Source organism: Poecilia formosa, unplaced genomic scaffold (assembly GCF_000485575.1).
Source record: "Poecilia formosa unplaced genomic scaffold, Poecilia_formosa-5.1.2 Scaffold302, whole genome shotgun sequence".
In the NCBI taxonomy this organism is placed as follows: domain Eukaryota; kingdom Metazoa; phylum Chordata; class Actinopteri; order Cyprinodontiformes; family Poeciliidae; genus Poecilia; species Poecilia formosa.
In genome coordinates, this window is record NW_006800241.1 from 28,513 (window position 1) to 40,019 (window position 11,507).

The 11,507-nt window shown below is 36.1% G+C and overlaps 2 protein-coding genes across 2 annotated transcripts; both read left to right on the plus strand.

The window, feature by feature from the left end:
- The first annotated feature begins 1,133 nt into the window (after positions 1-1,133).
- On the plus strand, positions 1,134-3,487 carry LOC103152168 (olfactory receptor 4E1-like). Its single transcript, XM_007572533.2, has 2 exons — positions 1,134-1,167; positions 2,511-3,487. The coding sequence occupies exons 1-2, from the start codon at positions 1,134-1,136 to the stop codon at positions 3,485-3,487; spliced, it is 1,011 nt and encodes a 336-aa protein (XP_007572595.2).
- Positions 3,488-9,342: 5,855 nt separating this feature from the next.
- Positions 9,343-10,529, plus strand: LOC103152170 (olfactory receptor 52K1-like). Its single transcript, XM_007572534.2, has one exon. It carries the CDS (start codon positions 9,343-9,345, stop codon positions 10,402-10,404), a length of 1,062 nt encoding a protein of 353 aa, XP_007572596.1. The 3' UTR covers positions 10,405-10,529.
- Positions 10,530-11,507: the final 978 nt, after the last annotated feature.

Sequence of the window (11,507 nt, forward strand, 5' to 3'; positions counted from 1 at the left end):
TAAGGCCAATCCTTCTTTAGATTTTATCTTAGAATATTTTACAAAAGGAACCGTTTCATATTTGCTGCCAAAACAAAACTCCTACTAGAAAATGTGTTCTTCTCACTTTGGCAAAAATATTTGCTGCACATATTAAAGACTTTGTTGAAAGTGTGCTGCATAATTTTGTTATAAAAGAGTTTTGTTTTGTAACAATAAAACATCTCACAAAATTTGTCATGTTCCCTGAACTTCAAATTTTGAATGGACTCAGACTAACAACGCCTGTGTCGGTCATCAGCCTAAAATCTATCAGAAACTGATCAGAAGGGGGGAAAAGTATTTTACTTCATTTTTGAGGTTTTCTATATTTTATAGAAAGTAATGATGTATGTAAGATATGACTGTATTGCACTTAAAATACTGACACCTTGGTTAAAGCTGCAATAAGTAACCTTCATAAAACAATGTTTTCTACATATTTGTCATGAGTTTGAGACAGATAATCTATGAAAACATCAAGCTCCTCCCTGTACTGCTGTTGCTGTGTGAAGAAAAGCCCCATCCCAGACCAAAAACAACCAATCAGAACCAGGAGGGTCTTAGCGCTGTCAATCACCCTCATGATCAACCGCTGCTAAATGAAACAACTTACCGTCACAGGAAAACTGTTTATCTGCCTTCAACACAGGCACGTTCATAATTGTGAAGTGGATGAACAGTAATATGTGTTTTCAAGATTTTCTTCCATCTACCTGAAACAATCTTTCCTATTAAAACAATAAACAGTGCACTCAGCTGCATATATGCACACTGACTGCATAAAGCTCCATCATGCTGGCATATTTTTTTTAGTTTTCTGCAGAACAGCTAAACAATCCAGTAAAATAATGGGATAAACTACTTTTAATCTGAGTTTGACTGTTTGGATGTCACTGATTGCACTCACTATATTTGAAAGATCAAAGGAGAAATGTACAGGGACATTAGCTGCATTTCCATCGACCTTAAAATTGCCCAAACTGGAATTCCGAAAAAAAGTTTTTTGTTTGTTTGTTTTTTTACAAAAATTACATTATATTTCAGTCATCTGATATTTTATATTGAGTTGTAGTGTATTTTTGTTGTGAATTAGTGTAATTTAACATGATGCAATGTGCTGTGAGAGCTTCATCATGGTCAATTACGGTGAATTTCTCATGTTTGTTTTGACTTTACCTTCACTGCCATGTTCTTACGTCAGGCCTATGCAGTGAGTGTCATTAGTGTTTCCACCATGGCAGTCAGAGTGTGCCTCAAGGAAAACAGGACCGGCCTCAGAGGAGTCAGGCTTCTCTGACAAAAGGCAGCAAGACAACAGTAAACAGTGGTTTCATAAACTCAGTATTAACAACTACAGCGAAAACAATAACAACAAAAACATACAATGTTGTATTTATTTACTTTATAAATAAAATCAACTATAAACTGATTAAAAATGGTTTTCTTTCTAATTTAAAGGGGCGGTGTCAGGTAAAATCAACACTTTTAAAAAAACTTTTACATCATGTTATAAGAATCAAAAACATAGTTGGAGTGTTTCCATGATTCTTTTATGCATGTTTGAGAAATAATTTAATTGCCATGGCAACCTTTCAGCTGTTCGCACTGCTGACTGGCTCCTTCAGACTAGCCAGCTGCAATTAGCAAACACCTGACAGAAGTGAGCATCTGCTGAGCTCTTTAAAGGAGCTACTTCTCAGTGCAACACTGGTAAAATGTTGTTAAAGGGATAATAGAGGAGACAAGCTCAATTTCAAGGCAGTGAATTACACAGTTCAATTCATTTTAAGTCAGATTAGATATATATTTAAAATTTTCTGACAACTGAAGGTAACATTGTGCTATAAAATGGCACTTTGTGTCTGTAAAACAAGCAATACTGCCCCTTTAAGAAGAAATGAACAAAAGCTGTTTAAGCCTTATAATGCTTTCTTCACGTCTAACCAGAAAGCAACAGGTCAAATGAGCCAGATTCTGGAGCATCCACCAACATAGAACCACTGCGCTTATTTTTGTTGTTTATTGTTTGATAAAACGGATAAATTTTTCCCTCATAATTACAGTTTCAGTGGAAAACAAAATGGACTTAAGCTTGATAGAGACATTTAGTAAGCGTGTGTTAGTGTGGTTGAGCATATAGACTCAGCATGAAGGAATATTAACCCTTTAGGTGTAAACAGCACAACTCTGAGTGAACGCTACAGTTCAACAGCAACTGCTACGTTCTGAAATAACATTTCTACTGGATAAAAACATTTCAAAGACCTAACTCATTGTTCCTCAGTAATACGTTTTCACACTTCTACACACGTGGAGTTGTTAGCATGCCAGCAGCTCCACTTGGAATAGACTGAAATCCACAGTGGTTAAAGGAGTGACTTTAAATAGGTGATCTAACTCATTTCCTTTCAGAACGTACAGAGGAACCGTGACCTGTGCACAAACGAGACACGAGTAGAAGTTTATTTTCTCATGAGCAACACTGTCAGACATTATACCTGTCTCATTTACTTATTTCTGTCACTTTTTTAATCGTCTTCTTGCTGATACTATGAATGTAACATACATTCATCTCGGTGGCCATGTGGAGTTAGAAAAATACCGGTATGTTTATTTCTCCATCATGGTCACAGGTTATGTTTTGATCCTGTCCAGCAATTCTACTGTCGTTTGTCTGGTTGTGATCCACAAGAACCTCCATGAGCCCATGTACATCTTTATTGCTGCTTTGTTGATCAACTCTATTATTTTCAGTACTTCTATCTACCCGAAGCTTTTGATTGACTTCTTGTCAGAGAAACAGATCGTGTCGTACGAAGCTTGTCTCATTCAGGTATTTGCATTTTACACTCTAAGCTGTTCAGAATATTTGCTGTTAGCAGCCATGGCTTTTGACAGATTTGTGTCAATATGTAAACCTCTGCAATATCATACGATCATGAGAAAAAGAACAGTGAGTGTTTTCCTTGTTCTAGCTTGGTTTGTACCTGCTTGTCACATTGCTGTGCCCTTCATTGGAAATGCCAATTCCAAGCTCTGTAGCTTCACTTTGAAAGGCATTTTTTGCAACAATTCAGTGAATTATCTTTTCTGTGTGGCTTCAAAAGCTTTGTTGATGTACGGCCTAGTTGTTTTATTCAACATTGCTGTTTTTCCCATGGTGTTCATACTGTTCACTTACACAATGATACTGATAGTGGCCTATAGAAGCTGTGGGGACGTGAGGAAAAAAGCTGCACAGACGTGTTTACCTCACCTGCTGGTGTTAATCAACTACTCTTGTTTGTTTGCTTATGATATGATTATTGTGAGACTGGAATCTGACATTTCAAAGGCTGTACGGTTTGCAATGACAATGTGTATAATAATGTGCAGTCCTCTTTTTAATCCAGTCATTTATGGACTGAAAATGAAAGAAATCTATAAACACCTGAGAAGGTTGTTCTCCCAAACGAGGAGAAAGTGACTGTTTGTTTTAAGGTTTTGTCATTTTGGCCTTCTCTTTTACGTTACTATCCATTAATATTACCTGTCTTTACTGTGATTTTCAGATTCAGCATTGATGCGCTCATTATTAATTTATATTAATAATGACTAATTCATCTCAAATATTTATAATAATGATGAAAAATGTTTACCTTTTTTAATTGGTTGTTCATTAAACCTAAAAAAGCTATTTTTTTCTTCTCTTTATTTGGCCTTTCATTGTAAATAATCTTTTTAATGTACATATCTTAATTATTAATGAATGTCTTTGGTGGTGTTGTACTTAAGAATGTTTTAGGACTAAAATAAATGAAAAGATAAATTCTCAAAGTCTTCTTTGTGTATTTTAATACTATTGAAATATTTTAAATATTGCTTAATAAAATACACTATAAAAAGAAATATAAGCATATGGAACTGTTTTACATTTTGCGTGCTCCAGGGGGCGCCACTGCTTCTGGTGATTCAGCAAATGTGTGGTTTTTCCTGATGACGTCAGAAGTTACGTTCGATATAATTTGCCGTGAACTCTGCTTTGTTTTTTGCCCAACTAGAAATAGCCAAAATACATCCATTGTGACTGAATCGTTCAGGCTCTTCATATCAAAAATGTTATTTGCTGTATTTTCCTTTTTTTTTCTCCCTTTCTAGCACTTCCCCCTTCTTTGTTGCCTGAGGTAAGAGGCCACACCGACATTAGCCGTTAGCTTGCCTGGCTGCTACTATGTCTGCGTCAAATAACGTCGCGTAGCTCTATACCAGCCACATAGTTGGTCCATATTTTAATGAAGGATAAATGGATAAATTGTACAAGAAGCGTAAAAGTACAAACATTATAACAGAAAACAACATTAAAACAAAAAAGCTTGTGAATAAACAAGAGGTCTCACTTTAACCTAAACTTCTGGCGTTGGTCTGATCCAGGTTTGCTATCTTTATTCAGTGACGTCTCTTGAAGTGGAGAGACTAGTAGCGATAACATATTACTCAAGTAAAAGTAAAAGGTTTTGTGTAGCAAAATTTCTCCTAAATGTATTTTTCCCAAAAAGTTTACTTGAGCAAATGAGTAAATGAAAGTAATGACGCCCATTGCCATGACAGCAGAGATTAAGTGCAAAACTTTGGCTATGAAAAATTCATCTGTACCCAGAACTACAAGGTATTTTAATTTAAAGCAAACATTTAAACAGCAGAATTACATAAAAGCTCTAGATGAAATTTTATTTCTGACAACCAGTCTAAACATTTCTCAACAAGGCCATGATGACACAGAAACCCCATAAAGTCTTAGATCTTCTGAACAAACCTGATGCCTGAAGCGCCAGTAATGTAAATATCTCTAATTTAATTAGCATGAGGTTAATCATGTTTTCAGTTTCACCTGCCACATCCAGACCTGATTACTGCCAGACATTTAGAATAGAGATGTCACTAAAATCGAGCCTGTCTGACAACATGAAATAGGCTACAAAAACAACACAATCTAAAGAAATCCAAGAACAGAGTCTTTGACATGTGGCAATCTGGAATTAAACCAATTTCTGAAGTTTTTTGAACCCACAGGGCATTTATCCATAAATAGAGAAATCATGAAAGCATTGTAGAACCACTGTTTATTAAAAGAAACGCAAAAACCCATCCTGCCTGCCCCCCAAAATAATGTTCTTTTTCCTGATTCCCAAGCTTTTGGTGAGGATCTTATTCTGACCGGAGGAGAGAATAGTGAAGTCCTTTAGGTGTGGCCCATTACATCTGACTTAGAACTAGCATAGAGCTGGATTCAAATTTCACCAGTGGACTGCAGCAATTTCCAGCAAACACCTTTTAAAAGGTAAGAACATTGACGTTCATATACTTCATTAATAAGTAAGGGGTGCTAGCTTGACTTATACAAGTGGAAGCCATGGCTCTGCTGCCAAAAATAACTTGAAACGAGTCATTAATTGTGTGGAGATTAATGTCATCAGCCACCTGATATTTGGAGAAAGGGAGGATTAAAGAAGTCTGTTTTCTCCAGCACATTGTGAAAGATTTCACATGGTTTGGCTTTTTCACTAATAATTTTCACAAATGTCGCTTTTCTGTTTAGGAAAGCATGGAACAATTCTCAGTCTTAAAGTCAGGTACAAACTGTTATTCTTTAATATTTCTGTGGAGGATGTATTCCCACCTCTACCTGCTATCAAAAATGAATTATTTCTATATCAATAACTTAATTTGTGAAAGCCTAAAACCAGGTGAACCTCAGAGTTAGAAAGTTACCAGGAAGTTATTCAGAAAGTGACAAAAGTTGTTGGGTTGCATTGCGAGTGTGTGTCTAAGTTGAAAGGAAAGAACCAGTTCCACTTAGCGTGATGCAATATGTTTAGAAAACTTCGGCATGGTCCAGTGAGAAAGACCAATGATTGGGAATGAGCTAACCGGTCTCTCTTGACCTGTCAGAGTTCATTAATGACTGTGATTGGTGTCCTTTGCTTTGGCCTCCCTTGTGTTTTAACTGCACTCAGGTAAACAGGACCGGCCTCAGAGGACTGGCCTGACTAGAACCAAGCCAGAACAGTTAATTATCACCCAGTGGCTACAATGAGCTGGACCACTGGGATTTATGATCCTCTCCTCTGAAATCACAAAGTGTTGTTAAACTAGTCCACTTACAGAAAACTTTCTTTTACCCTCAGGTTAATGTATCTATGCATAATGTTAAAATAAATAAAAACATAAAAACATATCGTTGATATGGACAGCTGGCTTTTAAAGCCCAATATTGCTGTATCATTGCTGATTGTGGATTTCAAAAACTAACATTTGTCTTACAAAAAACAGTGAAGAGACTATGCGTGAAATGCGAACAAACTTTCACAATTGGAAACTGTCAGTATGCAAAATTGTGCAGTTTGCAACTTTCACCGAATAAAGACCTTGTTTTAGGGAAATCTAATCCACATATAATGCAGACAAAGTTTTAAGGTCAAAAAGTTACAAAAGAAATATTATGTTTTTATAACAAAATCAAAGACGCTTCTAATCTGGATGTTCAAAAACCAGAAAATGCCAAATATAAGGGCTTACCTGAACAATAAAAGAAAACAAACTTAGTCAAAGACTCAATTTAGGAATCAGTGATTATTTTTTATTGACAGGTATAAATAGATGCAAAGCAGGTGTGGCAATCAAAAACTATAACTAGGTAAATAGACATAGCAAAAACACAGTATGAAACAAAACTGATAGATAGATAGATAGATAGATAGATAGATAGATAGATAGATAGATAGATAGATAGATAGAGAAGGTTTCTCAACTGTTTATAATTCAAACTGTTTATATGCTTAACAATATTTAAGGTGTCTGAAATCTTTAAAGATGTAATGTCATATTCAATTAATCTATATTATTGCACTCACTATAATATTTTAAGTATTTTGTACCCAAACCAGACTCTATTTCAATCATCACTGTCGACAAAGTTTTGTCTTACACTGCATTGACTGCAACCATTGCTTACAGCATAACTCTTCGCCACTCCAAACAGCTGTTAATTTGGAGAAGACACACCCAGTCACACCCTCAATGTAGAGAAAATATGTTGTATTTTCTCTGAAGAAAACTAGCCTGTATATGTTGCAAATGGTACTTATGATTTCTGGCAAATCAGCACTGGGTTGATACTGCCGCCTTGGCTTTGCCTCCAGGTTAAGCCACCAGTTGAACCACAGGTATTTCTACTGTGGGGCTAATGACACTCTGTACATGGATATTAATAGTTGATTCTATTTCAGGTTTGACACCTGATGATGTGGAGAATCCAGTCCTCTGTGGTCATGATACAAGCCCTGAGCTCAGTCAAACGCCGATAATGTTGTCTGATACACGTCCAAATAATCATTTTGTTCATGGTGACCTTCCCTAACTAGTTTTACTGACTCTTGTAGTCGCCAGAATGCAATAGCTCATAGTTAATAGGCAGTGTATTGCATGAGTAGGCCCCCGTTAATGCTATGGGAGATCTGAGGATTTCTCAGACATACATGGATGAGTCAAAGCAACATTACAGGTATGTGATTGATGAGAGAATGACATCATGACGTGATACACCCTTTAACATTGACTCCTTTTAAAGAGCTCTTTAAAGCCACTATGTGAATGTGCTCTGCATGCCCCAGTGTGAGCTTTGTTATTACCACTGACAAAATGGTAGGTTGAACTTGGCCCACAAATCTTATTTCTCTGAATTGATTGAACAACAAAGCACAGTTAGTTTGTAGATGTGAAATAGTACAAACAATAGTGCTGCTGCGACTTACTCGTTCTTATTTATGTATCGTAACTGAACAGCTGAAGTGGCTGCTCCATGAAAAGGCAAAGAAGGGGTAGTCTGTGTTTAGAAGTTCCCTATAAAAAGGCCTATATGGACCTAAGAAAACTCATTTGCTGTCATTAGATGTACAACCCAACAAACAAAGGATTGTTTGTTGGGCATAATGTTAGACAATGAGTAGATGGGGTTTATCCTGTCTGAGTAGGAAGAATTGGCCGTTTTTTACAGGACATTTAAATTACTGAATAGTTTTGATATTTTCAACCCACTGGTATCAAAAAGTTCTGTAATTTCAAACTGTTGAGTTATTTTGACTGGTAATGGCATTAATAATATCAGAAACAGGACATTTGAAATCTTTCATGTTCAAACTCAACTCAGGCAGTTTGTTTCCAAACAACCAGCAGGCCTTGAAGCAAGTTTGTGACACTAATTGTTGCATTTTGGCTTCCTGGATACTTTGAATTGTGACTGTCATTAATGTCCTCTGTGGGCACTTTGGTAAACAGCAGACCATCCCTCAGGAACTGGATGTCTACATCCAGCCTGTAACCGCTAATGAGGACCCAGTTGGTCCAGTGAGAAGGACTCTTGGGATGTTGTTGCATAGATTTACGTGATCAGAAAGTTGCTTTGAACTGACCTAATATGATAGGTCATATAAGTCATTACATATTCCCTAGATACCACCCAATCACTTCTCCTTAATTACGTCTCTAATCGCAAACAAAAATAATTGTAAAGTTGGTCAACAGGTCAATATCTCATGGGATTTGGACAGAGGCAATAACTCTAGCAAAACTGCAGCCAAGCCACTAAACTTTAACGACAATAAAAGTTGGTGTTTTATTTTTCTAAAACTAACTAAATTAATTCACAAGTCACATGAGTAGAGCAGTTTGTTTCCCAAGGATGACAACCTAAAAGCTAAATTGTTTATTTTATATTTCAAAAGCAATGGACTATGACAGCAAGCTTAAATATACATTTTAAAAAATCATAGATCTGAATTTGAGGACATGCTACATGTCATTATCTCATCATCTGAGATAATGATGAGACATTATGACATTATCTCATCATTACTGACATGAGATAATGTCCCAAGTCCTATATCTTTTCAGCTTTATTCAGAATTTTATGAACGCTAAATATCAAATCTTTTTAGGTAGTTCTCAAACTCATAGACATCATTCTGCTCGTAGAAAACCCTCTGCAGCATTTCATTTGGCTCATACATTTTATGCAGCCATTGTGAACTATATTGTTCCTCAACACATACTCAGGCATTGTTAATATTAGCACTGGAGTTTTGCAAACATGCCAGTTTTCTGCTCCATTGCACCGCTTGTCCACATACAAATAGTTTTTAGTGACAAACACATTTGTAAAGGACAAATGTTTTTCAAAGTACTCTGTTTGTGGTGTATTGTTATGTTTTGTGCAGCAATTAGCCAGGTTGGGAATAAGATTTATTTTCAATACAATGAAAGACATTCACAGCTAAAAGTAACAAAATGTCGGCCTTGCTGAGATCACACAGAGAATCCCCAGAGTTTGCTTTGCTGTCAAGCAGAATATTAATACCAGGTGCTGAGGAAGAGGGGCCAGATAGCTGCAGCAGAGGAGGAAGGTTATCCTTCTCCATCATGGAGGAGGGTTTTACCCTGTCAGGGTTTAATGACACACTCGGCTACAGAGCTGTTGTCTTTTCTCTTGCATCGCTTTGTTACTTTGCTATCCTGTTCTTTAATGTTGCTATTATCATTGTGATTGTGTCAGATGAATGCTTACACGAGCCCATGTACATTCTGTTATGTGTTCACTGCATTAATGGACTTTACGGCACGGCTGGGTTTTACCCAAAATTCCTCGCTGACCTTCTGTCATCTTCTCAGGTCATCTCTTATCATGGATGCCTGGTTCAGGCTTTTGTCTTGTACTCGTTCGTCTGCAGTGATATGTCCATTCTTACCGCCTTGGCTTATGACAGATACCTGGCAATCTGTCTGCCTCTGCAGTACCACTCAATCATGACAAACAGAAGGGTTTATTCATTGGTGTGCCTGTCATGGTTAACTCCTTTCTGCATTTTTTCCGTCAACATTGTCCTGACAGCCAGATTGAGGTTCTGTGGAACAAACATACAGAGGCTCTTCTGTCTAAACTGGGTGATTGTTAAACTTGCTTGCCCTGGCTCCAACACTGTCATAAATAATGTTTACGCATTAGCCACTTTGTCAATCTATGTAGCGCATTGGCTCTTTGTGGTCTGGACTTACATATACATTGTTAAAACATGCGTGCAATCCAAAGAGGACAGGGCAAAGTTCATGCAGACATGCGTCCCACATCTAATCTCTCTCGTCACGTTGTTCGTCATTGTGGTGTCTGACTTGATGCACATGCGATTTACATCATACGATCTTCCTCTCAGCTTCCAGAACTTTTCCTCCCTCGCCGTTGTCTTTATTCCTCCACTTATGAATCCTCTACTTTATGGATTTAAACTCACAAGAATTCGAAAGAGGATTTTTGTTTTGCTATTCCTGAGAAAAAAATTGCCTGTGTCGTCTTAGGTCTTCCCAAATGCGGTGAAAATATGTAGCAACATTTAGCGTTAACTGAAATTGTTTAGTTGTTTGTTGTCATATACCATAAATTTTTTTTACAGAAATAATCACATAAAAACATAAAAATATATATTTTAAGATCTGTCAAAACAACCTCAGAGTGGTTGTATATGAAGAAATTAGTAATAATGTCTTCTTTTGAAGTAAATGTAGACATTAGGGTGTAGTAGTTCTTTTTTTTTTTTTTACTAAATTGATAAAATAAATCTTTGTAAAATTGAGTTAAACATTTTGTTAAAATCAAATGTATTTAAGTCTCATACATTTGACAATTTAGGAATATATTTCAAATAACCCCAAATTGTGACCTTAAAATTATTTGTACTACCTTTGATCTGTACATCACATATTTGCCGATGAAGATGGCTAATTTTGTTTGCATTCGCATGATTTATAGGTTTGTAATTTATAACATTTATTGTACAAATACAAGTAAACATTAATAACAGTTGTTTTGCCTCATTTCGTTAACATTATACAGTGAATTGTTTCAGTCATTTGTTAACTATGTGTTTAAAACTTAAGTTGTTTCTCACTACATTTGAAATCTCCAGCTATAAGTGAACTATGTTTTGCTTGTTTGTACAATTTTGTAATTTATTCCTTAACATTTTTGCAGTAGTGTAGAAAAGGAGGGCATTATCCAAACACCCCTGAAGCAAGTAGGAGCACAACTGTGAAAATGTGTTTTGCCCTCTTTAGATTTCTATTTGTAATACTTAAATGTTTAAGACATAATCAAAACTATTTACAATACAAACTGCCAGAAAACTGCAAAACAGCTGAAACACTGAGTTTTTTAAATCCAGACTAAAAACTCATCTGTTTAGAATTACTTTGAACTGGAACGTATTTGTTGTGTGTTGTTGATTTTAAAGACAGCACTCCACAAAATGACAGATATGTATTTGATATGTTAAACACGAGTGACCAATAAAATACAAAATTATTTATGTGTGAGAGCTGAGTGTTTTTAACGTATAATTATCAAAGTTTTCAAAATAAAAGACTAAAAACAAGGAAATGCTATCAATCTCTGTCAATCTTTG

What these genes read in the sequence shown, in the direction of transcription:
- LOC103152170 (XM_007572534.2), top strand. Translation starts at nt 9,343, where the DNA reads ATGTCGGCCTTGCTGAGATCACACAGAGAATCCCCAGAGTTTGCTTTG.
- LOC103152168 (XM_007572533.2), top strand. Translation starts at nt 1,134, where the DNA reads ATGTGCTGTGAGAGCTTCATCATGGTCAATTACG. An exon ending in CTTCATCATGGTCAATTACG is followed by an intron (nt 1,168 to 2,510) that starts GTGAATTTCTCA and finishes CAACACTGTCAG; the next exon opens with ACATTATACCTGTCTCATTT.